The sequence below is a fragment of the Alosa alosa genome, chromosome 8 (assembly GCF_017589495.1).
Source record: "Alosa alosa isolate M-15738 ecotype Scorff River chromosome 8, AALO_Geno_1.1, whole genome shotgun sequence".
NCBI lineage: Eukaryota > Metazoa > Chordata > Actinopteri > Clupeiformes > Clupeidae > Alosa > Alosa alosa.
In genome coordinates, this window is record NC_063196.1 from 23,697,279 (window position 1) to 23,720,809 (window position 23,531).

The 23,531-nt window shown below is 44.6% G+C and overlaps 1 protein-coding gene and 2 non-coding genes across 4 annotated transcripts; all 3 read right to left on the minus strand.

Moving 5' to 3' along the window:
* Nucleotides 1-375: 375 nt before the first annotated feature.
* tcp1 (t-complex 1) lies at nucleotides 376-11,577 on the minus strand. Of its 2 annotated transcripts, none has more exons than XM_048250116.1 (12): nucleotides 11,448-11,577; nucleotides 10,646-10,731; nucleotides 9,994-10,122; nucleotides 9,084-9,181; nucleotides 8,700-8,810; nucleotides 7,912-8,093; nucleotides 6,724-6,850; nucleotides 5,688-5,863; nucleotides 5,230-5,353; nucleotides 4,195-4,387; nucleotides 1,916-2,079; nucleotides 376-901 (listed from the first exon to the last, which is right to left on the minus strand). In XM_048250116.1, exons 1-12 carry the CDS (start codon nucleotides 11,518-11,520, stop codon nucleotides 688-690), a joined length of 1,677 nt encoding a protein of 558 aa, XP_048106073.1. In that variant the 5' UTR covers nucleotides 11,521-11,577; the 3' UTR covers nucleotides 376-687. The 2 variants fall into 2 exon arrangements, with proteins under 2 accessions (XP_048106073.1, XP_048106072.1); XM_048250115.1 differs by having other exon boundaries at nucleotides 376-904.
* On the minus strand, nucleotides 8,350-8,488 carry LOC125299950. Its single transcript, XR_007194491.1, has one exon. It is a non-coding gene; the product is annotated as a small nucleolar RNA SNORA29 (small nucleolar RNA).
* Nucleotides 9,317-9,455, minus strand: LOC125299949. The gene has a single exon (XR_007194490.1). It is a non-coding gene; the product is annotated as a small nucleolar RNA SNORA29 (small nucleolar RNA).
* Nucleotides 11,578-23,531: the final 11,954 nt, after the last annotated feature.

Here is a 23,531-nt window from a genome sequence, read left to right on the forward strand (position 1 = left end):
TGTTTGCCAGATTATCTAAATGAAAGTGGGAGGTGAAATATTGCTATGAGCAGCCTTGGGTTGCTATGCACAACTACTTCATGTCCAGTATCAGTTTGCTCATGGTGCTCCGCACCGACTGGACCAGTAACACTATAGCACACTGAAAACTCCCCTTGTGGTTCTGAAACGGATTATTTCAGGCACTGTAATTGAAGCTAGTTGGTTTCTTGAGTTCTGAAACTGAAAACACCAATCATGCTTAATCATTACAACCAAAACCCATGACCGTGTTTGTTTAGGCATGTTAATGTGGGTTAGCTATGTATGCAGTTAATCTGTAACGTGTCACCAATATTTTGTGTAACAAAAAAAAGATCAGAAAGATCAGAAAGATCAGTAACAAATGAATGGCCACTCAACCATTTGGGTTTATTTTTCTGTAAGTGTCCCAAAAACAATAGCAACCAGATGATTGGATGATGTTTCAGTCCCCATGGCAACCTGTCGTCATCTCCTACATAATACACAGGCAAAAAGAAACAAAAACACAAAGTGCACATTCTACTCTAGCGACGGAACAAGCAGAGTGCTTCCATGTATATAAATACACACAAGGCCTTCGCTCGACTCTCAAGGAGAACCGCTGCTGGACCCAGAGAGAGTCGGAGTGGAAATAGGACAAAGAACCCGACCTCCCCTTTCCCTCTATCCCTCCAGGGATCCAGAATTCACGGCGTCCTGGTAAGAGGGGCCGCCCTCCTTCTGGTCGGGGAAGAGCTTGATGAGGTCGTCGATCCTCAGGATGGTGATGGCGGCTTCGGTAGCGAACTTGAGACTCTTGGTCTTCACCATGGTAGGCTCGTAGACGCCAGCCTGCTTGTTGTCGCGGGGCTTACCATTCACCAGATCCAGACCAATCCTGCAGTAAAAGAAAAAGACAGGCAAAATAAGTACACACAAATGCAAACAGCTGATTATTGATCGTTTCAAGAGTTCCACCATTTACGAGGCTCAATGTATCTCCACACTTCATTGGTAGACTTCCGAGGGCCCTGACATTTAAAACGAGACATTGAGAACTTTGAAAAAGCACTGGATTCCAAAAATAATTCAGTGGAAATGCATGGATTCCAGTTTCTTCCAGTAGCACCAACTGGAATCCATGCATTTCCACTGAATTATTTTTGGAATCTGATCCCTCATCATACCTGTTCATTCTTACTCGTCGCTCGACTTATCGTGACTAAATTCAAGATGGCTGCAAACGCTAAACTTCGTGAAGATACAAGACGATTTATACAGACAGTAAGTAAACTACCAGTGCTTTTTCAAAGTTCTCAATGTCTCATTTTAAATGTCAGGGCCCTCGGAAGTCTACCAATGAAGTGTGGAGATACATTGAGCCTCGTAAATGGTGTAAAACAGTGATATATTTGCATGGCTAGCCAAATGCCGAAGCACCACCATTGAAAAAGCTGTTGGTAGCATCGGCTAACTAGCGCCAGATTTTGGAGTGCAGGGGACAAGCCGAGATGGGCTATGAGACATACGTTCACACTCGGTATCATGTTTCAATACACTTTAGGTCAATATCACACCGAAATTCTCCTTTAAACAGTTGCCTTTACAACGAAATGTTGCCAGCAAGGCCACAAAGGTGCAAAGAAGTCAAAGACTAAAAGTGACAATTACAAGACAAAAAAAAGAAAAATGATCAAGTATTATCAAAGTACAAAAAACTGTGTGTGTGTGTGGGGGTTATATACAAGGGCATCATAAATAATAATAATAAATAATAATAATAATAATAAATAGAGATGGCGTCTGTAGAGGCAGTATGACTGTAGGAGAACCAGTTGCTATAAATGCCATTGAAAGTGCTCAAAGGTAAACTTCGTCAACCGATCCATTTCAATTGGACTGTTAGTCTCACCATTTGAGGTTCTTGCGCTCAGGGTTGACCTGGGCCTCATTGTGGAAGGCACGCAGCTTGGCCACAAGGTCAGTGGAATCCTGTGCTGCATTCACCGCCAGCGTCTTCGGGATGACCAGCAGGGAACGAGCGAACTCCGCTATAGCCAGCTGCTCCCGTGAGCCCTGACAAACAAACAAACAAACAAAACAAACAAACACGTGTTAGGAGAGAACATCTCCATACCTCTCCATAGACCGTCCACATCTGACAGACATTAACATAACAGCTTGCGTGCCTGGGCTTATGCTCTTCATACTGACTGGATGCACTCCTTAGTGACGTCAGACTCCCTGGGGTCAAAGGTCAAACTTACAGCCCATTACCCGCTAGGAATGGATGATCAAGACAAGTTTCTCTCTACTTATTAAAGTTCCCAAGATAAAACCATGCTGCTCAATATCAACGGCAAAGTCTCAACCCCAATGATTATGCAGGATAGACACATAACATTCACATATTTATTTTGTACAGCAAAATACTAGTACTTTGGTCAGTGGCCGCTATGTTTAAATGTGCTCTGAATTCTTCATATGAAAACACATGGACACCTGAAGTGTCTGATTGCCAACTGTCCAGTCCTTAGGCTTTTCAGAAACACCAGAGATGAGGTGCTTCTGTGTTTAAAGCTTCAGACTGAGATTACTGTATCCCACGCGTATAACCACACACACTATGGTTAAGTGAGGCGGCAATGTAAATGGGAAAGACTCAAGATGTCTGAGGGAAAACATGGATGTTCGCACTGACATGAGGATTACTAATCGAGACCTGAGGTGTTAAATGCTGGTGCATTCCTGACGTGATGAGCTAGTCGGGTCTTGCTATGTCTAGTCCACTCTCTAAATGGCCACTGATTCTTTTCCATTTAACAGCATTCCTGCAATAACACACATTAACAGCTTGCATGCAGGGCTCTACAGTGCACCCATTTCACTCGCACATGCGAGTAAAAATGATGCCGTGCGAGTGCAAACAAATATTTAGGCGCACTGGTGCGAATGACTTCTAACCATGTCAATGTTTGTCTACAAAATACACCGCAACATCGAGAAACATTACTGGTGCAAACCATAGAATCACGTCGCAAATGCAGCATAAAAACTACACCTCCCATCAACGTTAGCAGTTTCGCGTTGTGACTCGCTAGTAGTCGCTTCCATCAAATCCAAGAGCGCACAGAAAAAGCGGAAAGTTAGACTAGCCAGCCAAGATGCAAAGATTGAAGAAATTAGTTCTTCTATCCACCAAATTCATTGGATATAGGAGGAACAGGATGAGATTCTGAGAATGCAGTGAGAGAAGGAAAGGTAACCTAACATGCCTTTTAGCCCAGTTGACGTATTGGCTGCAATATGCAAAATATAGCTGTAGCGAACGAACCGGCACAAAAGTACCCTCCCGTAATACTACCATTTTATTCAAAGGTAGAACGCTACTGACAACTCCAGGCTTCCACGCATGCATGTTTGTTTACACCGAATACAAGCTGAAGTGCAAAACGAAAGTAGGCCTAACGTTTGCCTACTGCCCCAATCAATGCAGATATTTCAAATAAAAACTAAAAGTATAAAACGTATATCCTTGATTAGCCTATGTTGGGTTTTGTGGAAGAGAAAATGGACTGTTTTAGTAGTAGTAGCCTATTAGGCAGTATGCAGTCAGATAGGTCACCATGGGCATATTTGGATTAGCTATAGATGGATTCACAAATAAATAAATTAGCCTACATTTGGCAGGATACTTGATATACAGGCTAAATACAAATATGGCAATGTATTATATTATTTTACATTAACAAAATGTAGGAAAATAGAACAGACTGAAAATAAAGCAGGCACTGATCTTTAAAATCCTGTTTCCTGTAGCCCAAATGTTGTCAGTCATTCTTAATATTCGCAATTGGTGCACTGGCATGTTTAACTGTTAGCTGCAGTATAATGTTAGATTATGTGCAAGTTAAGTACAGAACTGACTGTGCGCCCAAATGTTTGTCTGTGCTCCTAAATTTTTTAACTTGGGCGCACAAGTGCTCCTGAAAAAAATGTTACTGTAGAGCCCTGCTTGCATGGCTGAGCACATGATCTTCATACTTAAGACAAATGAAATATTCCAGATGCATCCGTCTATCTGTGTATGTGTGTGTCCATCTATCTGTGTGTGTGTCTCACCATGCTGTGTGTCTCTGTGTGTCTATGCATGTCTGTGTGTGTGTATGCATGTGTGTGTCGCTCTCTCACCATGCTGGTGGCGTAGTTCTCCAGATAGATGGACAGAGCTGCCTCCACAGCGCCCCCTCCTGGCACCACAGACTTGGACTCCAGCACCCTCTTGACCACACACAGGGCGTCGTGCAGCGAGCGCTCCATCTCATCACACATGAAGTCGTTGGCCCCGCGCAGGATTATGGACGCCGATGTACGCGCCTTCGTACTGATGCAGAGATAAAGACAGATTAGGCACTTGTGTTGCACTGACGGATCATCATATTATAAAACAGACCTGCCAAAACACCCTGCATATTAGAGAAAACTGGATAAACAAGGGCACCTGCCCCTTGGACTTAACCAAGCGCCTAACCTATGCTTATTCATGTATAGCGCTTCTATCATTATTTAGTTCTGTGAATATCACTAAAGCATGCCTACACTGGACATCACTAAAGCATGCCTACACTGGTTTTATGTCCTGGCAGCAACTTGGGGCTAAGTGCCTTGCTTAAATATTACATGTTTATATTCACTTTGGTCAGTGATAGTGGTGTTTAAATGGGCCTTACTTTAGTAAACTTTAGATATGAGAAATCACAGATTGTCTGTGAAAGTGTTTGAATGCCAACTGATAGATATTTGAGTGTGTCCAGTCCTTAGGCAGTTCAGAAACACCAGAGTGCTTCTGTGTTTAAAGCTTCAGACTAAGATTACTGTATCCCACGCGTATAACCACACACACTATGGTAAGTGAGGCGGCAATGTAAATGGGAAAGACTCAAAATGTCTGAGGGATTTTCATGCCTAAACTGGTTTAATGGATATCACTAAAGCTTGCCTACACTGGTTTTGTGCATTATTCGGTGAGTGAAAGGGGGGGCGCTATGAGTTGCGCCTCTTTTCTCCTGCTCTAGGGGGCGCTATGAGTTGCGCCTCTTCTCTTCTGCTCTAGGCGCTCGTCTCTATCCCTACCACACGCCTTCCCTGCATTTGGCTTCCGGAATCTCACGGAAGACTCCCAATGACAATGGCTACATTGAGGAGTGAAAGTGCGGCCATGCTCACTTCTTGACAAGGATGAGTTCGTCATCACACACTCTCTCCTGCACCACTTCCTCTGCGGCGCCCAGCATGGACGCCTCGAACGTCTCCTCACCCTCCAGGTTGGACAGCGATGCACAGATGGTGGCTGGGCAGGGACAAACAGCACCGTCAGACTGTTAAGACGCAACCATTCCTACTGACCACTTAGGATATTAATTTGTTTACAAATCAAATGGCAGTTAAGTCACCATGGTTTCACTCCTTGGATTTTTTTATATGGCAAATTACTTGGGAATATCATCTGACATACATAATAACTTTTAAGAAATGCAATACACAACAATGCATTTATTTCTTACCATTTCATGCCTTTATTAATTATCTACCACTCTATAGGACTTCATTCCAACACCTCAAGAGGCAAGAGAAGAATCAGGGCTGAAACAAGGCTGAATTAATCCCCATCCCTGCCAACCTACCTCCGGTTGCCTTGGCGATGCGTTTGAGGTCCCTCTTGAGCACTCGGCGCACGGCCATGGCTCCGACGTCCTCGAAGTACTTGAGGCACATGTCATCGATGCCCCCAGTGGTCAGCAACACATTGGCCCCTGACGCCAGGATCTTCTGGATGCGCTCCTTGGTGATGTCAGATTCCCTGAGGTCAAAGGTAAAAATGCACATTCCATTACATACTAAGTCAGGATGATCTGGATGACAAGTTGACCACTACTGATGAAACTGCTGTTGAATATCAATGGAAAAGTCCTCCAGCAGGGGCAGTGTCCCTGGAGCAAGTCAGGGGGATAACCCTCAGCTAACCACCACACTATATTTACATGTATTCATTTAGTAGACACTTTTAATCCAAAGTGACTTACATATGTCAACTACATTACAAGGGATTACATTGTCCCCGGAGAAACTTGGGGCTACGCGCCTTGCTCAATGGCACAACTTCTCAGGCTACTGCATGCTAGCCCAGCTCCTTAACCACTACCACCACCCCTTTAGATGATAATTAATTTAATAGATCACGTTTAAATATGACATGTTTATATTCACTTTGTAACACACTTGGGTCAGTGAAAGTTGTGTTTAAAATGGGCCTTACTTTACTAAACTTTAGATATGAGAAATCGCACAGATTGTCTGTGTAAGTGTTTGAATGCAACTGATAGATCTTTGAGTGTGTCCAGTCCTTAGGCAGTTCAGAAACACCAGAGTGCTTCTGTGTCTAAAGCTTCAGACTGAGATTACTGTATCCCACGCGTATAACCACACACACTATGGTAAGTAAGGCGGCAATGTAAATGGGAAACACTCAAGATGTCTGAGGGAAATCATGGGTGTTCGCACTGACATGAGGATTACTAATAAAGCCCTGATACGGGTCCAGTCCTGACGTGATGAGCATGAGAGACTGAGTGTGTATGTGTGTCCGCATGAGAGACTGAGTATGCATGTGTGTATGTGTGATGGAGGGGCAGTGTGATTGTGTGCATGCTCCTGTTTTACCTCTGTCTGATCTGGTCGAGCTTCTCTGGGTCACTGATGACCACCTGGACACCCAGTTTCATTTTGGTCTTCTGCAGGCTGAAGTCCAGACAGGCCACCTTCGCGTTGGTCACACGCTTCGTCATACCTAAAACACACACACACACACACACAGTTGCATGTTAAAAGCTTTTTACTGTGCAGTTAATACAGACATTCAAACATTTACACTGTCAAACGCAAGTATATAAACCAAATTCTCATCTATGACCACTAAGTTACAAGATCATATTTGTCTTCAGATTGACTGATGCTCAGGACAACCATATATTTCTACATTAGAGTTAGATATGCAATCACATAGAAGGCATTATAGTTAGTTATTACACGGCTCTTCAGAGTGCTGCAGAAAGTTCCATTCACATGAAAGGGCCTTCCCAACGTTCGGGCCTATGTTAAATCTATAAATCACCGGCAAAGTATATAATCACCGCTGTCAATGGCAACGGGTTGATTAACGCTCTTTCATATCCCTCCGCAAGAATTCGCTAAGCTTATTGCAATGGAATTTCATTGAAAGGAAAGTAAGCTAGTAAGACGTTGCCACGCAACACCTGAAACTGTCAAGTTCTATCTGTGTGGCGAACTATTTATTTTGTCAGCGGAAGACACGAAAACGGTAGCAAAATAATTTTTAAAGATTCGTTGTGTTAGGTTTCTTTTCTCGCTTTGGCAAGTAGTCAGTAATAAAGCGGGATAATGTATTGTCCGGGTAATTATCAGAAAATAAGTCCCTTCAGGTCGGCGAAAACCGCTCGCTTCTTGGGCCGGGTTCTGTTCTCCCTGTCGGACTTATTTTCTGATAATTACCGGGCGGACAATACATTATCCCTTACATATGCAGTCACATGGAAGGCCTTTTCCAAGTGTCCAGTCCTCAGGCAGTTCAGAAACACCAGAGACAAGGTGCTTCTGGGCTCAAAGCTTCAGACTGAGATTACTGTATCCCACGCGTATAACCACACACACTATGGTAAGTGAGGCGGCAATGTAAATGGGATATAGGGCTCCAGACACGTTTAGCCTCGGTGCCAGACCTCCAGGGTGTCATGTTCAGGGTGGCGAGCTCAAATCCAGTGCATGACTGTACCATCATTTAATGGAAACCAGTAATGCACACACACACACACACACACACACTGGCCTTACCTTGGGAGCCGACGGTGCAGTTGAGTGCGTAGCCGTTGACCAGGTAGCTTTCCTTCTGACTGCGTCCGTGGGCCTTGAGCACGTTGACGGAGTTGATGGGGTAGCGGGCCACGCCTCTCCCGTCCACAAACTTCACCGCAAGCGCCGCGTCCACCACCATGTTGGCGAAGAAGTCAGCGTCCCTGAGAGGCGAACGGGTCAAGGAGCGGCACGTCTAGACGGCGTCTGATAGCACAACTGATAGCACAAACGGCTAACAGCACAGCACAGCACACAACACGGATCATGTGCTCTTGTTTCAATGATGTACTTTCCCCTGGGGATCAATAAAGTATCTATCTATCTATCTATCTATCGATCTATCTATCGATCGGTCAGTTATGTAACGCGACAAGCCTGCATCACTGCCAGGCCCAAGGGTGAAGGGGCAGTATGTTTAGATGTCTGTACTGTCAACACATATAGAGGTAGCAGAGGACAGCTGCACACCCCTTCAGATCTTGACAGAGTTGCTCTTTCCTGTTAGCATAGCCACACATCCGAATATGGAGCAGATGTACAGTACTAAAACAGGAAGTGAATAACCATTGTGCTATATGGGGGAGCCAATCACCAGTAAGCACACTGACCACTGTCCACATCCAAGCTAGCAAACTGGCAATTACTTCAAACTCAAATGTAGTAATGTATTGCGAATAGCAATACATTACTACATTTGGAAAACTGCATACATAAGATACGGGTATTGTGTTTAAGCCCTGAGCAGTTAAACTTGAGGGAAAGGATACACTCCGATGATTTTGGAGGACATGGAGGTCTTGGCGGCGTTGACCAAACATTCCCTGCCCAGGTCATCTGTACCGATGGTCAGGTTCTCATTGATGTAACGCACAGCCTCCCTGTTAGCGGACAAGACACAGAACACACAGTCAGTAGAAATAATTATTAGCAAGGCTGATGGGTGAAATGCACGTTTACGTGAATGGGAGTGTTCATGCATAAACAGTCTAAAACTAGTGGTTTGAGTATGTGTGTGCATCTGAATGCAGGCGTTCTATTATGCAGGTCACTAAATCTCCCAAGGTGTGTGTGTGTGTGTGTGTGTGTGAGAGATATGCCACCTAGTGTGTGTGTGCATGCATGTGTGTGTAGGGGAGGAAGGGATTGCATACTTGCAGGCTAGCCGGTATCCACTGATGATGGAGGTGGGATGGATCTTCTGTTTCACCAACTCATCTGCATTCTTCAGGAGCTCGGCAGCAATGATCACCTAAACAGACACATAGCAATTACATCATGCTCTCAAAATAACTCCTTAATGTTTACTTTAATCAACACACACACATTCCGCAGGGCACTGAAAACATCTGCTTGCCACTAACATTGCAATGCCTCAATCATTTATCTGTGAATGTTCTGTCAATACATATAGAGGTAGCAGAGGACAGCTGCACACCCCTTCAGATCTTGACAGAGTTGCTCTTTCCTGTTAGCATAGCCACACATCCGAATATGGAGCAGATGTACAGTACTAAAACAGGAATTCATCATTGAATGATCAGATCATAACTGTAGTCCAATGCAGCATTAGCTGCACAGCTAAAAACAGAGCACCACATCAAAGTACAGATGAGGAGAGTTCAACACACAAACAAAGCTACTTTCCTGGACTTCATTTGCCCATGAGGTGTGTGGCAGAATATACGATTAGCATCATTGTCTGTTAAATGGTCAACCCGGAAGTGAACCCAAACTTTGCAAGAAGCTGTTGCTTTAGCTGAAAGCATCTGCCACTTTCCTTTTTCTTTAAATTGCTGTCTTCAGTTGATTGGAATGATCACATAGCCCACCCTACCCTCTTCTGTTTTATTAACATCTTCTGAGAACACTAAATAGACCTCTGAAGTTTGCCTACAAAAGGACCCGAAAGCTGCCATGTTCGCCCATATAAGGAGATCCGGATCTCCTTATATGGGCAAAGATGGCAGCTCTGGGTCCTTTTAATAGGCGAACTTCAGAGGTCTATGACCAAACACCACTGCATGGGCCCACCCGTGTGTGTGTGTGTGTGTACCAACTCACCACAGATGTAGTGCCATCTCCGACCTCTTTGTCCTGCAGTTCTGCCAGCTCACAGAGCACCTTGGCAGCCGGGTGCTCCACCTCCAGCAGCTTCAGGATGGTGGCGCCGTCGTTGGTGATGGTCACATCCTGTCCACACACACAAATTCACATCATCTCTCGCTCCTTCACAAGCAAGTCACAGAGCACTTTATGGATATTTGCTGATGCTGGTTGGCTAAAGCACTGACCGGTACCAGCTTCAACTTGACCATCTTTCCTGTTTTACGTTGGTATAATTCAAAGCAAGTCAGGGAAAATCAGCCATTTCACAATTTTTTTTTTTATTTTCAAGCGTATACATTCCTAAATATTGTACTCAACCCAAAGGGATTTCAGAAACAGCAAAGTGCCACGTCTCTTAGTTAAATGTTTGGGCTGAATTTACTTTATCCCACGCGTATAACCACACAAACTACGATCAGTGAGGTGGCAATGTAAATGGGAGAAAAATGTTCAGTGTATTTGGCAAAGCCTCAAGCAAATATTAAGCAATAAGTGCATGAATCAGATTATATCCCCATAATCAGATGCCTAAGAGGATACAATATATTTCAGTAAGTGATGTAAAAACAATAACCAGCATAACATCGCTGACAGACAGAGCACTTACCCCAATGTCATCCACCAGCATCTTGTCCAAGCCCACTGGTCCCAGAGAACTCTTGACGATGTTGGCGATGGAGGATGCGGCCATGACTGTGCAAGACAGACGCGCAATTTAATTTAATAGCAGGGAATTCAATTATCCCCATACAGATCAAAACTGCGTCAGTCAAAGTTGATGCAGCCAACATACAATTTAGTGTCTTGTCAGTTTTGTGCACTGGTTGGACGACTAAGAGCATCCACCCAAAATTGACCACTGACATTTTTTCTGTTCCCCGCTAGCGAAGCCATTCATTGCTATGAAGAGGAATGAATGGTACTAGAGCGGGACTATATATGATCAAAACAGCTGTTCTGTTAAAAAGACAACATTGCGCACCACCAACACCTTGAACATTAATATAACATTAATATCAGAACATCACAAGGATAACTTATTGACAACCTCAAAGAAGCTGCCAACTTAGCATGCTAATATTAGCATCAGCAACCACACAACAGACCCGTTATGTCAAATGATTTCGCATAACACTAGCCTGCAAGCTAGCACATGTTTTGAGCAAGTTCCAGTTTTTGACGATCATTACCACCACCATTTACTATGCTTATGGATATCGACAACCGCAATCTAGCTCATAGAACAGCCAAAATAAAGTTGATAACTGCAAGTCATCTGCACACGTGCGGCATTAGCCAGATAGCTAGGTGGCTACTTTACCTACGTAGCTATATCTTCATCACCCTACCGTGTCGGCTCGCAACATCATGTCGTGTGATTTTACATAGAAAAGAGACATTTTCCTCACCATTTTGACTCCTAACGGAGTCTCCAGAAGTCCTCTGGCCGAGCACAGTTAATGGACCTTCTAGCATCGACATCTTGAGCCACCACCTACCAGCCAAGAAGAAAGGGAACGATGGACACAGTGCATTGTGGGTAAACCGGTTAAACGCACGGATTTGTGGGTCGACTCCAGAGTTCGGTGGAATGTTCCAGATGGGCGTTTAGAGAGGGCACATCCAAAAGCCTGTCCTCTTGGATAGCGGCTGTTTAAAAATGCTTGAAATATGTTCATGAATGTCATAAGATATGTTGATATGTTTTCACTTTCTGTGGAGAATTGTATCCCCCAGCCAGTTTTCCTATTAGCCTATGCGTAGGCTATAAACTACATCCCCCATAAGGACATGCGACTACAGTAGGCTATGTGTGCGGGTTACCTCCACTGGGTACTACATCAGTGTATTATTAGGTTTGGACCTGTGATTAGGTTAAGTCCCTGGTTTGCTCACAACCAGGCTTGTTTTGACAGGTTTACTTTGGGCAGATGCTGTATCGTATGTAGGTCTCCTAAGCCTAAAGTAACCTGCTAAGACCCAGTAATTCATTTTTGTCCTCTGGGGGGCATGACTCTAGCCTTTAAGTCAAAGACCATTTATGCCATCTGTTTGAGTCCTAGTAGGACTCAAACAGATGGACTCTAGAAATGACACAAGCTTTCTGATTATGTCACAATTATATGTGTGGGGTTAACAGAACTCACTGTCTGTCTTTCTTTTCTAAATGGCAACATTGCATTTTTGTTATTTTATAGCGAAAAGAGGTAGGCTTAATTGATTATTTGTTGCAGATATTATGTTTTCATTGCTAATAATCAACTTGTTTCCTGAATATGAGTCTTAACTTCAATTAAGAGAGTTTTCAGAAATGGCCAGTCATTTGAACATTTTCAAAACTTTTATTCAATGTCCTTACAGTGGACAGCAGATCTTACTAACTCTTGATTTTAAATGTCCGTGCTTCAGAAGATAGAGGGCTGAGTGAGGCACGTAGGGGTTTTCTCATAATTTTTCTTAAATGTTAAAGGGTAGTCAATCTTAAAGGTGCAATGCAAGGTGCAGTCAAAGATTGTTAAGGCGGAGCAAGATACTTCGTCGTAGTTCATGTCTATGGGCGCGAAATGGGGATCGAATCCTGTCTGCATAAAGAGGCGGTCGATGACGTATTGACGAGCCGTAAATTGCAACCGCCAACAGCAGCGCAGAAATAACCGCACACACCTGATATAAGGTTGATTTTCTCCAGACTCAAAAATGCTAAAAATGTACCTGAAATGTTCAGAAGGGTTTGAGGATCATGAAAATGTGCCCGAAATTCACATTCCTAACTCTATAGAACCAAGACCTTAGCATATGTGGTGAAATTCTGAGCTATGCCCATAGACTTCAATGGAGCAGTCGCTGCCTCTGCTCTGCATAAAGGGGGATTTTGACCCCGTGCGATCCGGGTTCCCGGAAGTGGCTCCTGATGAAATATCTTGCTCCGCCTTAACAATCTTTGGTGCAGTCAGGGGCTCTAAGGTTTATTGGGAAATGAGAACCTTTTAGGTGAATTTATGATGTACAGTACGCAATTGGTTTAAGCTTGATTTAGCAAACTAATGACCCCATTTGCAATTGATAATGCATATTCTGTCTTCTCAAACAGAATTACCCATCCAAGCATCTCTCCACCGGGTTTTACGTAAGCTACTTGTCGAGCGTCATTGTGGGTAGCGTAGTTCGGAAAGGGTGTGTGACAGCATGAGAATACAAACAGACGCAGCAGCAGTAGTTATCAGAGTTTAGTATAGCCTGCTTTTATTATCCATGCCCACTGTTCTATGTGTTGTACGCCTAAGGACAATAAACACGAACGAACCATTAGCCTGCTAGCCTGCTTGCTCATTGAAAAGAGAACTGTTATAAAAGGGTGTTTAGCGAGTGGAGCGAGTGAGACAGCTCCCATGCATTGCAAGAGGGACGATCATGAAAGGTAACAACTGTACCTCTGCCATTCTAGGGTGCCCCACACACACACTCATCACTAGGGTGCCCCACACACTCATCACTAGGGTCCATAACACATTCATCACTAGGGTCCATAACACACTCATCACTAGGGTGCCCCACACGCACACATCACTAGAGTCCATAACACACTCATCACTAGGGTGCCCTACACACACTCATCACTAGGGTCCATAACACACTCATTACTAGGGTCCATAACACACTCATCACTAGGGTGCCCCCCACACACACACTCATATAGGCTCCATAACACACTCATTACTAGGGTCCATAACACACACACCATATAGGCCCCTAACACTCATCACCAGGGTGCCCCACACACTCATCACTAGGTGCCCCACACACTCTCATCACTAGGGTCCATTCTCACTAGGGTCCATATCACTAGCCCCACACACACACTCATCACTCACTAGAGGGTGCCCCACACACTCATCACTAGGGTCCAGGGTCCAAGTAACACACATTCATCAATATTAGGTCCATAACACACTCCAGTCACTAGGGTGCCCACACGACACATCACTAGGAGTCCATAACACACCTCATCACTAGGGTGCCCTACACACACTCATCACTAGGGTCCATAAACAATCCCATTACTAGGGTCCATAACACACTCATCACTAGGGTGCCCCCCACACACACACTCATATAGGCTCCATAACACACTCATTACTAGGGTCCATAACACACTCATTACTAGGGTACATAACACACTCATCACTAGGGTGCCCCCCACACACACACTCATATAGGCTCCATAACACACTCATCACTAGGGTCCATAACACACTCATCACTAGGGTGCCCCCCACACACACACTCATATAGGCTCCCTAACACACTCATCACTAGGGTGCCCCACACACTCATCACTAGGGTGCCCCGTAGTAACCGTAACAGCACTCCATCACAGTGCTCATCTCTGGAGGCAGCCTTATAATCACTCCAAGGGCACACTCCTTCCTTGGCACATCTATTTTCATATAATGTTGCAAATACCGTAAGATCCCATTGTAACTCAATGCAATAATATTATGTTAAATTGATATTTTCTGAAGAATGATGACCCGATGTCCACTGCAAGGGACATATGATAAAAAAAATAATATTTTGCAATAGTTTTCTTCAACCATAAGAGGCTATACATACATCAATGATCCTCTGTGAATAGGCTTTAATCAGATCTGTAAAGTGTATACAATTCTTGGAGAGGGTGAGTACTGTGGAGTCTTTGGAAGTCTGACTCTGTGGAATTAGAGACAAATAATGGTTTAATTAATGTAATCGCTCCAAAAAACACGGCCCACAACAGGGCAGGGGGCCAAACTCTCCTTTTGATGAAAAGGTACAACAACTACTGTAAACTTCAATACTCCAGGAATATAACAAAACAATTTAAAATATGGAATAGGCCTAACTGCACTAAAAATTCTGATGCTTGTAGTGATGATCAAGATGATGATGATGATCAATAGTCGCTCATTTAGACCATGATTAGAGCTGCAGGAGCTAAAGCTAAAACCCACAGTTCTCCTCTTGGCCAGACGAGGGCAGTGTATTCATCATACCATATGGTTCCAACCACAGCTTTCCTATCAGCTGATTCTAATTAGCACAACTCTTCGGCCAGATAAAGATGAGCTAATTAGTGACAACACCTGTTGAGCACAAAATGAAACAAAAGCAGATGAGAAGCAGATCCAAAGTCCACAGGATAGGGGAAAAGCGATTGGAATGAGAGATATGACATAAATGACACGCCTCAGTGTTGGTTGGTGGCATGTTGAATCTGCAACGAGTGGCTCTGTTGTAATGATTCTGCTGAGCATGCTAGGGTGGGACCCTAAACCCAACCCTTATACCACCTTATACACCGGTAAATGACCGAGGTGAAGTTAGTTTGATATTTGATATTCGGATATTCAACAGATATTCAATTTTTTTTTAATGTGGCCGGTTTCACCCCATGTTTGCAGACAACGTACAAACAGATGACCTGTCTACTTGCCCGTCTATAAAGTACCTTCTGAATTAACTTCATAGTCTTTTTTGTCAATAGCTTTGACATCATATGACCTAGTGACTCCAAACCAATGCAGAATAGTTATCCTATATGGGACTCAATAGACACACCTCTTTTTATGGTCACTGTATGCACACTGTATTTTATATGAATATTTTAAAGAAAATACATTATTTCCCATAAGGAATGCTCTTCTTTTTTCAATACCTCCCAACCCATGTGACCTAGGGACTCCAAACCAATGCAGAATAGTTATCCTATATGGGACTCATCATACACACCTCTTTTTATAGCGACTTTTATGCACGCTGTATTTTTATGATTTTTTTTTTTTTTAAAGAAAATACATTATTTCATATAAGAAACAGACTCCTTTTTTTAATACCTCCCAATCCATATGACCAAGTGACTCCAAACCAATGCAGAATAGTTACCCTATGGGACTCATCAGACACACCTCTTTTTATACTCACTGTATGCACACTGTATTTTATACTAATATTTTAAAGAAAATACATTATTTCCTATAAGAAACGGTCTTCTTTTTTCAATACCTCCCAAGCCATGTGACCTAGGGACTCCAAACCAATGCAGAATAGTTATCCTATGTGGGACTAATAAGACACACCTCTTCTTATAGTCACTGTATGCACACTGTATTTTATATCAGGGTTCCCCAACCTTTTATGTACCATGGACCGGTTTGATTCCTATTTTTTTTTTCACGGACCAGCCGGAGGGGTGGGGGTGGGGTAGGGGTGTCGGGGTTCCATGTTCCATATGTGTTGTGCATGCATTACTTGAAAAGAACTAGCTCCAGTTATGTATGAACAGTGAAGGTAACAATCTCTTGTGAAAAACGTAAACTTGAAGATGTGAAAATTGAACAATATGAACTATGAATATTGAACAACTTGAAGCTAAAGTGTGAACATGCTTAAAAAAATATGGGGACAAAACATGGGAACTAAACGTGCATTCTGTAATATAATCAGTGTGAGCCCTGCTTGTTTCCTGCAACAAGAAGCTTCCATCTGGGGTGATGGAAGACAGTGACACCCTCAGTGTGTTTGAAATGTCCAGTCGACAGTGCAATTTGGTCTTAGTGGCAGTCATTGCGAAAAACCCGCCTCGCATAGATCACGATGATGGGAAACGTTTTCAGCGCTTTTACGGTTATCTCGGGATATTCTGCTTTGGTTTTGATCCAAAAACCGCCAGAGAGGTTTCCTTTATACACACTCTTAAGACCACCGTCATTTGCAATTTCGATCATCTGCTCTTCCTCCTGGCGCTGACAAGTTAGGACTATTCGGGATATTGACAAATGGGTTGCGACCCACCCACTCATTGATTTGCCGTGGATCTTTGGAGGATGGGAAGTAACGCCAAACTCATTTGAAAGCGCCAACAAGGTGATCACAAGACCAGCTGCGAGAAAGGGGCCCTGCCTCAGTCTCTCCCAAAACCCCCACTACTGTTTGGAACATATCAAATACACCCCCGTCCACTCGTCGTCCCCACAAATCAAGCCTGCTTTAAATGCAGCGACTTTATCTGCCAGTTTAAAGACAGTCGTCATTCTCCCCTGGAGTGACAGGTTGGGGTCATTAAGCAACCCGAATATGTCACACAGGTAAGCGAGTTTTGACACCCAGTCCTCATCACTAAAATGTGCAACTAACGGTGACTTTTTTCTGTAAGAAATCTCTGCAGCGGCTCTCGCAACTCAAACACTCTTTTGGCCAGTGACCTGCTAAAGATGCTTGTTTTTGTTGCTCATTCTAGCAGTTTAGCTAACTTAGGTGACACTACCGTCGCCATGAACTGATCAAGGAAGTGAGCTGACCTGAGGCTGCGAGCTGAAGGCAATATGTAAAAGTGTTGAAGGCGGGACAGACAGACGTAAGAAAATAGACCTTGAAAAATGCAAACATGCTGCAATCAAACAACTGCATATAGACCTATGCCATGTAAAACGCGACATTATTGGGAGAATTAAATTTAGTTTAGTTCGCATGCATTTTTTTTTTTACTCATGTCGAGGGCTACGTCCGTTAGGAATGTCCTGCGGCCCGGTGGTTGGGGACCGCTGTTTTATATGAATATTTTAAAGAAAATACATTATTTCCCATAAGGAATGGTCTCCTTTTTTTAATACCTCCCAAGTCATGTGATGACCTAGTGACTCCAAACCAATGCAGAATAGTTACCCCATATGGGACTCATCAGACACACCTATTTTATAGTCACTGTATGTACATTGTATTTTATAGTAATATTTAAAAAAAATACATTATTTCCTATAAGAAACGATCTTTTTTTTCAATACCTCCCAAGCCATGTGACCTAGGGACTCCAAACCAATGCAGAATAGTTATCCCATGTGGGACTAATAAGACACACCTCTTCTTATAGTCACTGTATGCACACTGTATTTTATATCAGGGTTCCCAACCTTTATGTACCATGGACGGTTTGATTCCTATTTTTTCACGGACCAGCGGAGGGGTGGGGTGGGGGTAGAAGGGTGTGTCAGGGGTTCCATGTTCCATATGTGTTGTGCATGCATTACTTGAAAAAGAACTAGCTCCAGTTATGTATGAACAGTGAAGGTAACAATCTCTTGTGAAAAACGTAAACTTGAAGATGTGAAAATTGAACAATATGAACTATGAATATTGAACAACTTGAAGCTAAAGTGTGAACATGCCAACAAAATATAGGGACAAACATGGAAACTAAACGTGCATTACGAATATAATCAGTGTGAGCCCCTGCTTGTTTCCCTGCAACAAGAAGTTTCCATCTGGGGGTGATGGAAGACAGTGACACCCTCAGTGTGTTTGAAAATGTCCAGTCGACAGTAATTTGGTCTTAGTGGCAGTCATTTGCGAAAACCTCGCCCTCTCGCGATATAGATCACGATGATGGGAACGTTTTCTGGCTTTACGTTATCTCGGGATATTCTGCTTTGGTTTTGATCCAAAACCCGCCAGAGAGGTTTTCCTTATACACACTCTTAAGACCACACCATTTTACGATTTCGATCATCTGCTCTTCCTCCCTGCTTGACAAGTTAGGACTATTCGGGATATTGACAAATGGGTTATGGACCCACTCATTGATTTGCCGTGGATCTTTGGAGGATGGGAAGTAACGCTCAAACTCATTTGAAAGCGCAACAAGGTGATCAAGCACCAGCTGCGAGAGAAAGGCCCTGCCTCAGTCTCTCCCAAAACCCCACTACCGTTTGGAACATATCAAATACACCCCGGTCCACCTCGCCGTCCCCATTGCAACCGCCTGCTTTAAATGCAGCGACTTTATCTGCCAGTTTAAAGACAGTCATTCTCCCCCTGAGTGACAGGTTGGGGTCGATACAACCAATTATATGTCACACAGGTAAGCGGAGTTTTGACACCCAGTCCTCATCAATAAAATGTGCAACTAACGGTGACTTTTTTGTAAGAAATCTCTGCAGCGGCTCTCGCGAACTCAAACACTCTGGCCAGTGACCTGCTAAAGATGCTTGTTTTTGTTGCTCATTCTAGCAGTTTAGCTTAACTTCGTGACACTACCGTTAAGCCATGAACTGATCAAGAAGTGAGCTGACCTGAGGCTGCGCAGCTAGAGGCAATATGTAAAAGTGTTGAAGGCAGACAGGCAGACGAAGAAAATAGACCTTGAAAATGCAAACATGGTAATCAAACAACTGCATATAGACCTATGCCATGTAAAAATGACATTACATTATTGCGAATTAAATTTAGTTTAGTTCCTGCATGCATTTTTTTTAACTCATGTCGTGGGCTACGGCCCGGTTAGGAATGTCCTATGCCCGATTGGTTGGGGACCGCTTGTTTATATGAATATTTTAAAGAAAAATACATTATTTCCCTATAAGGAATGGTCTCCTTTTTTCAATACCTCTCCTAAGTCATGTGGACCTAGTGACTCCAAACCAATGCAGAATAGTTACCCTATATGGGACTCATCAGACACACCTATTTTATAGTCACTGTATGTACATTGTATTTTATAGTAATATTTAAAAAAAATACATTATTTCCTATAAGAAACGATCTCCTTTTTTCAATACCTCCCAAGCCATGTGACCTAGGGACTCCAAACCAATGCAGAATAGTTATCCTATGTGGGACTAATAAGACACACCTCTTCTTATAGTCACTGTATGCACACTGTATTTTATATGAATATTTTAAAGAAAATACATTATTTGCCTGTCACACACCAGTCCAGAATTTTTTTTTGCCGGTCCAGAAGCCTCGTTTCCTAGCCTGTGACTTGAGATGGTCCTCACCGGCCCTGACAGTACGATCTGGCCATCATGGAACCAGCAGAGATGGAACAGCTGAAGGTGGCTGTGGAGAAGCAAGGTGCGATGCTAGGCACTCATCAGCAGGAGCTCGTACAGGTGAATCAGAACCTCGTGACATTCCTTGAGAGATTCAACACCCTCTCTGGTCAAGTGCAGCAGCTGCTTAACCCTCCTCAGGCTCCAGTGCCACTTAGTCCTGCACCTCCAGCTCCTGGTCCAGCTCCCTCTCCGTCACCTTTCAGAGAACCAAGGCTCCCTGCTGCCCAGCCATATGATGGAGATCCAGGTACCTGCCGTTCTTTCCTCTCACAATGTTCTCTCTCTCTTGAACTGCAGTCCCTAGCTTTTCCCACAGAACGCTCCTGTGTAGCTTACGTCATCACCCTCCTTACTGGAAAGTCTCGAGAGTGGGGGACAGCCCTGTGGGATTCCAATGCTCCATGCTGCTCCAGCTACAGGGACTTCACTGAGGAGATGAGGAAAGTTTTTGACCGCTCTTTTTCCGGAAGAGAAGCAGCGAGGGAGATCATGGGACTCCGACACGGTCAGTTGATGATTATGCCATAGAGTTCCGCACATTGGCAGCGTCGTGCGGGTGGAATGATAACGCCCTGTTGGATGCTTTTTAAATGGCTTGTCTGATCCTGTCAAGGATGAACTGGTCTCAAGAGAATTGCCCTCAGATCTCTGTAGTCTAATGGATTTGGCTGGTCAATCGATGCCGCATCAGGCAGAGAGTGAGGGAAAGGACTCCCGCTCCTCTCGGTTTCAACCTCCTGCCTCTCCTTCACTCACTGCTCCACCTGTGGAGCCCATGCAGGATTGACCGTGCCCGGATTACAGCAGAGGAGGGCGTCAGCGCCCGGCGGGACATGAAGGCATGCTTCTACTGTGGAAAGGTGGGCCATTTTTGTCAGGCATGTCCTTTAAAAGTAAATGCCCACCAGTGAGAGTAGGGGGCCTGGCGGGCACAGTCCAGCATCACTCCCCTATTAACCGTTCCTATCTTCCAGTCACGCTCATTCATGAGAATCAGTCCCATGGCCTTAACGCCCTCCATGACTCAGGTGCCGATAGGAATTTAATTTGTTCAGCTGAGGCCTACCGTTTTGGCATTCCTGTAGTTGCTCTTGATCAGCCCCTCACTGTCCTGGCCCTTGATGGTAGCTGTTTGAGTTTGATCACCCACAGAACAGTTCCTGTTTTGTTGAGAATTTCAGGAAACCATTCTGAAATAATATTTTTTCATGTCATTGAGAAACCCCATGTCCCTATTGTTCTTGGATTCCCCTGGCAGTCCTTGCATAATCCCCATGTTAACTGGTCAGATAACACCATCTTGGGATGGAGCCCCTTCTGTCTGTCCTCCTGCCTCAAATCTGCTTTCGATCCTGTTTCTCCTACCCCAGCTATTGAGGAGTTCCCTGACCTGTCAAAGGTTCCCCACGAGTACTTGGACCTCAAGCCTGTATTCAGTAAATCACAGGCAGTCTCCCTGCCCCCCCATAGGCCATATGACTGTGCTACTTCCAGGCACCTCTCCACCTAAGGGTAGACTCTACTCCCTTTCTCCCTCAGAAAGGGAGGCCATGAAGTACATTTCAGAGTCACTGGCGGCTGGCATCATTCGTCCGTCATCATCCCCTGCTGGAAGAAGGATGGTTCCTTGCGCCTCTGCATCGACTACCGTGGACTGAATGACATCACTGTTAAGAACAGATATCCCCTACCTCTCATGTCAACGGCGTTTGAGCTGCTCCAGGGGGCCCAGATGTTCACAAAGCTTGACTTAAGAAATGCCTACCACCTTGTGAGGATTAGGGAGGGGGATGAGTGGAAAACAGCCTTCAACACCCCGACAGGCCACTATGAGTATCTTGTGGCCCCTTCTCAGATTAACCAACGCTCAGCTGTTTTTCAGGCTCTGGTAAATGATGTATTGAGAGATTTCTTGAATATTTTTGTTTTTTGTGTACCTTGGCGATATTTTAATTTTTTTCCATCCCTCTTGCTGACCATAGGATCCATGTCAGGCAGGTTCTCCAGTGGCTTCTGGAGAACAAACTTTTTGTCAAGGCAGAGAAGTGTGAATTCCACAAGGACAAGGGTCTCTTTTTTGGGCTACATCATCTCTCCCTCCCGGATCCAGATGAATCCCTCGAAACTGAAGGCAGTGGTTGACTGGTCCACTCCTTCCACACGGCGAGAACTCCAGCGTTTCCTGGGTTTTGCTATCAGGAATTAGAGTTTGGTTGCTGGCCCTCTCACTGCTCTCACTTCCACCAAGACCCCTTTCCACTGGAATGAGAGGGCAGAGAAGGCTTTTGCTGATCTAAAGCGGAGATTTACTACGGCCCCTATTCTCGCTGTTCCTGATCCCACTCTCCAATTCGTGGTTGAGGTCGATGCCTCTGAGTCTGGGGTAGGGGGCGTTCTGTCTCAGATCTTCTAAGGACAACAAGCTTCACCCATGTTCTTTTTTTTCTCACCGTCTTTCACCAGCAGAGAGAAACTACGACATAGGAGATCGGGAGCTGCTGGCTGTTAAACTGGCTCTAGAGGAATGGAGGCATTGGCTGGAGGGAGCTGACCCTCCTTTCCTGGTGTGGACCGACCACAAGAATCTTGAGTACCTGCGAACAGCCAAGTGCCTCAATGCGCGACAGGCCAGGTGGTCCTTGTTTTTTTCCTGTTTTAATTTCTCCCTCTCTTATCGTCCAGGAACACCAAGCCAGATGCTCTTTCTCGACAGTTCTCTGTTCAGGACACGCCCTCCTCGGGAACAATCCTTCCTTCCCATTGCCTGGTGGGAGCAGCCTTATTGGACATTGAGACCCTGGTCTGGGAGGCTCAGGATCAGGAACCAGGACCAGGTAAAGGACCAGCTAACTGCCTGTTTGTACCTTTCTCTATTCGGTCTCAGGTGTTGGAATGGGGGCATAGCTCCAGAATTGCTTGCCATCCTGGGGCTTCTCGAACCCTGGCACTGGTCAGACAGCGCTTCTGGTGGTCGTCCATGAAGAGGGATGTCCAGAGTTTTGTGGCAGCCTGCGATGTCTGCACCAGGAACAAGACAGGTAACAGGTCTCCTGCTGGCCTCCTAAGGCCCCTTCCGATCCCTCACCGTCCCTGGTCACATATTGCCATTGACTTTGTAACAGGGCTTCCTAGTTCTCATGGTAATACATGCATCTTGACTGTGGTGGACCGCTTTTCTAAAGCAGCTCACTTTGTCCCTTTGCCTGAGCTACCCTCCGCTAAGCAGACAGCTGAGTTGCTGGCCCTTCATGTGTTCCGTCTGCATGGCCTTCCTGTTGACATTGTATCTGATCGGGGCCCACAGTTCTCTGCTCAATTCTGAAAGGCGTTTTGCAAATTGATTGGTGCTTCTCCCAGCTTGTCGTTCAGCAGCCCCGGCGTACAGAGTGGGTCAGAGGGTAATGCTCTCCACTCGTGATCTGCCTCTCAAGTCCACCTGCCGCAAGCTGAATCCCAGGTTTATTGGACCATTTTCCATCTCAAACGTAATCAACCCCTGCTCTGTTCGACTTACCTTGCCTCTGACTATGCGGCGTATTAACCCAACATTCCATGTCTCCCAAGTAAAACCCCTTGTGTCTAGCCCCCTATCCCCACCCTCCAGATGTCCTCCTCCTCCCAGGG

Bases quoted from the DNA above. Each gene is read 5' to 3' on its own strand.
- tcp1 (XM_048250115.1), bottom strand. From the start codon at position 11,520: ATGTCGATGCTAGAAGGTCCATTAACTGTGCTCGGCCAGAGGACTTCT. The intron at 6,851-7,911 runs GTAAGGCCAGTG...TGTGTGTTTTAG, and splicing joins CTGCACCGTCGGCTCCCAAG to GTATGACGAAGCGTGTGACC. The intron at 5,864-6,723 runs GTAAAACAGGAG...CTTTGACCTCAG, and splicing joins CTCGACCAGATCAGACAGAG to GGAATCTGACATCACCAAGG.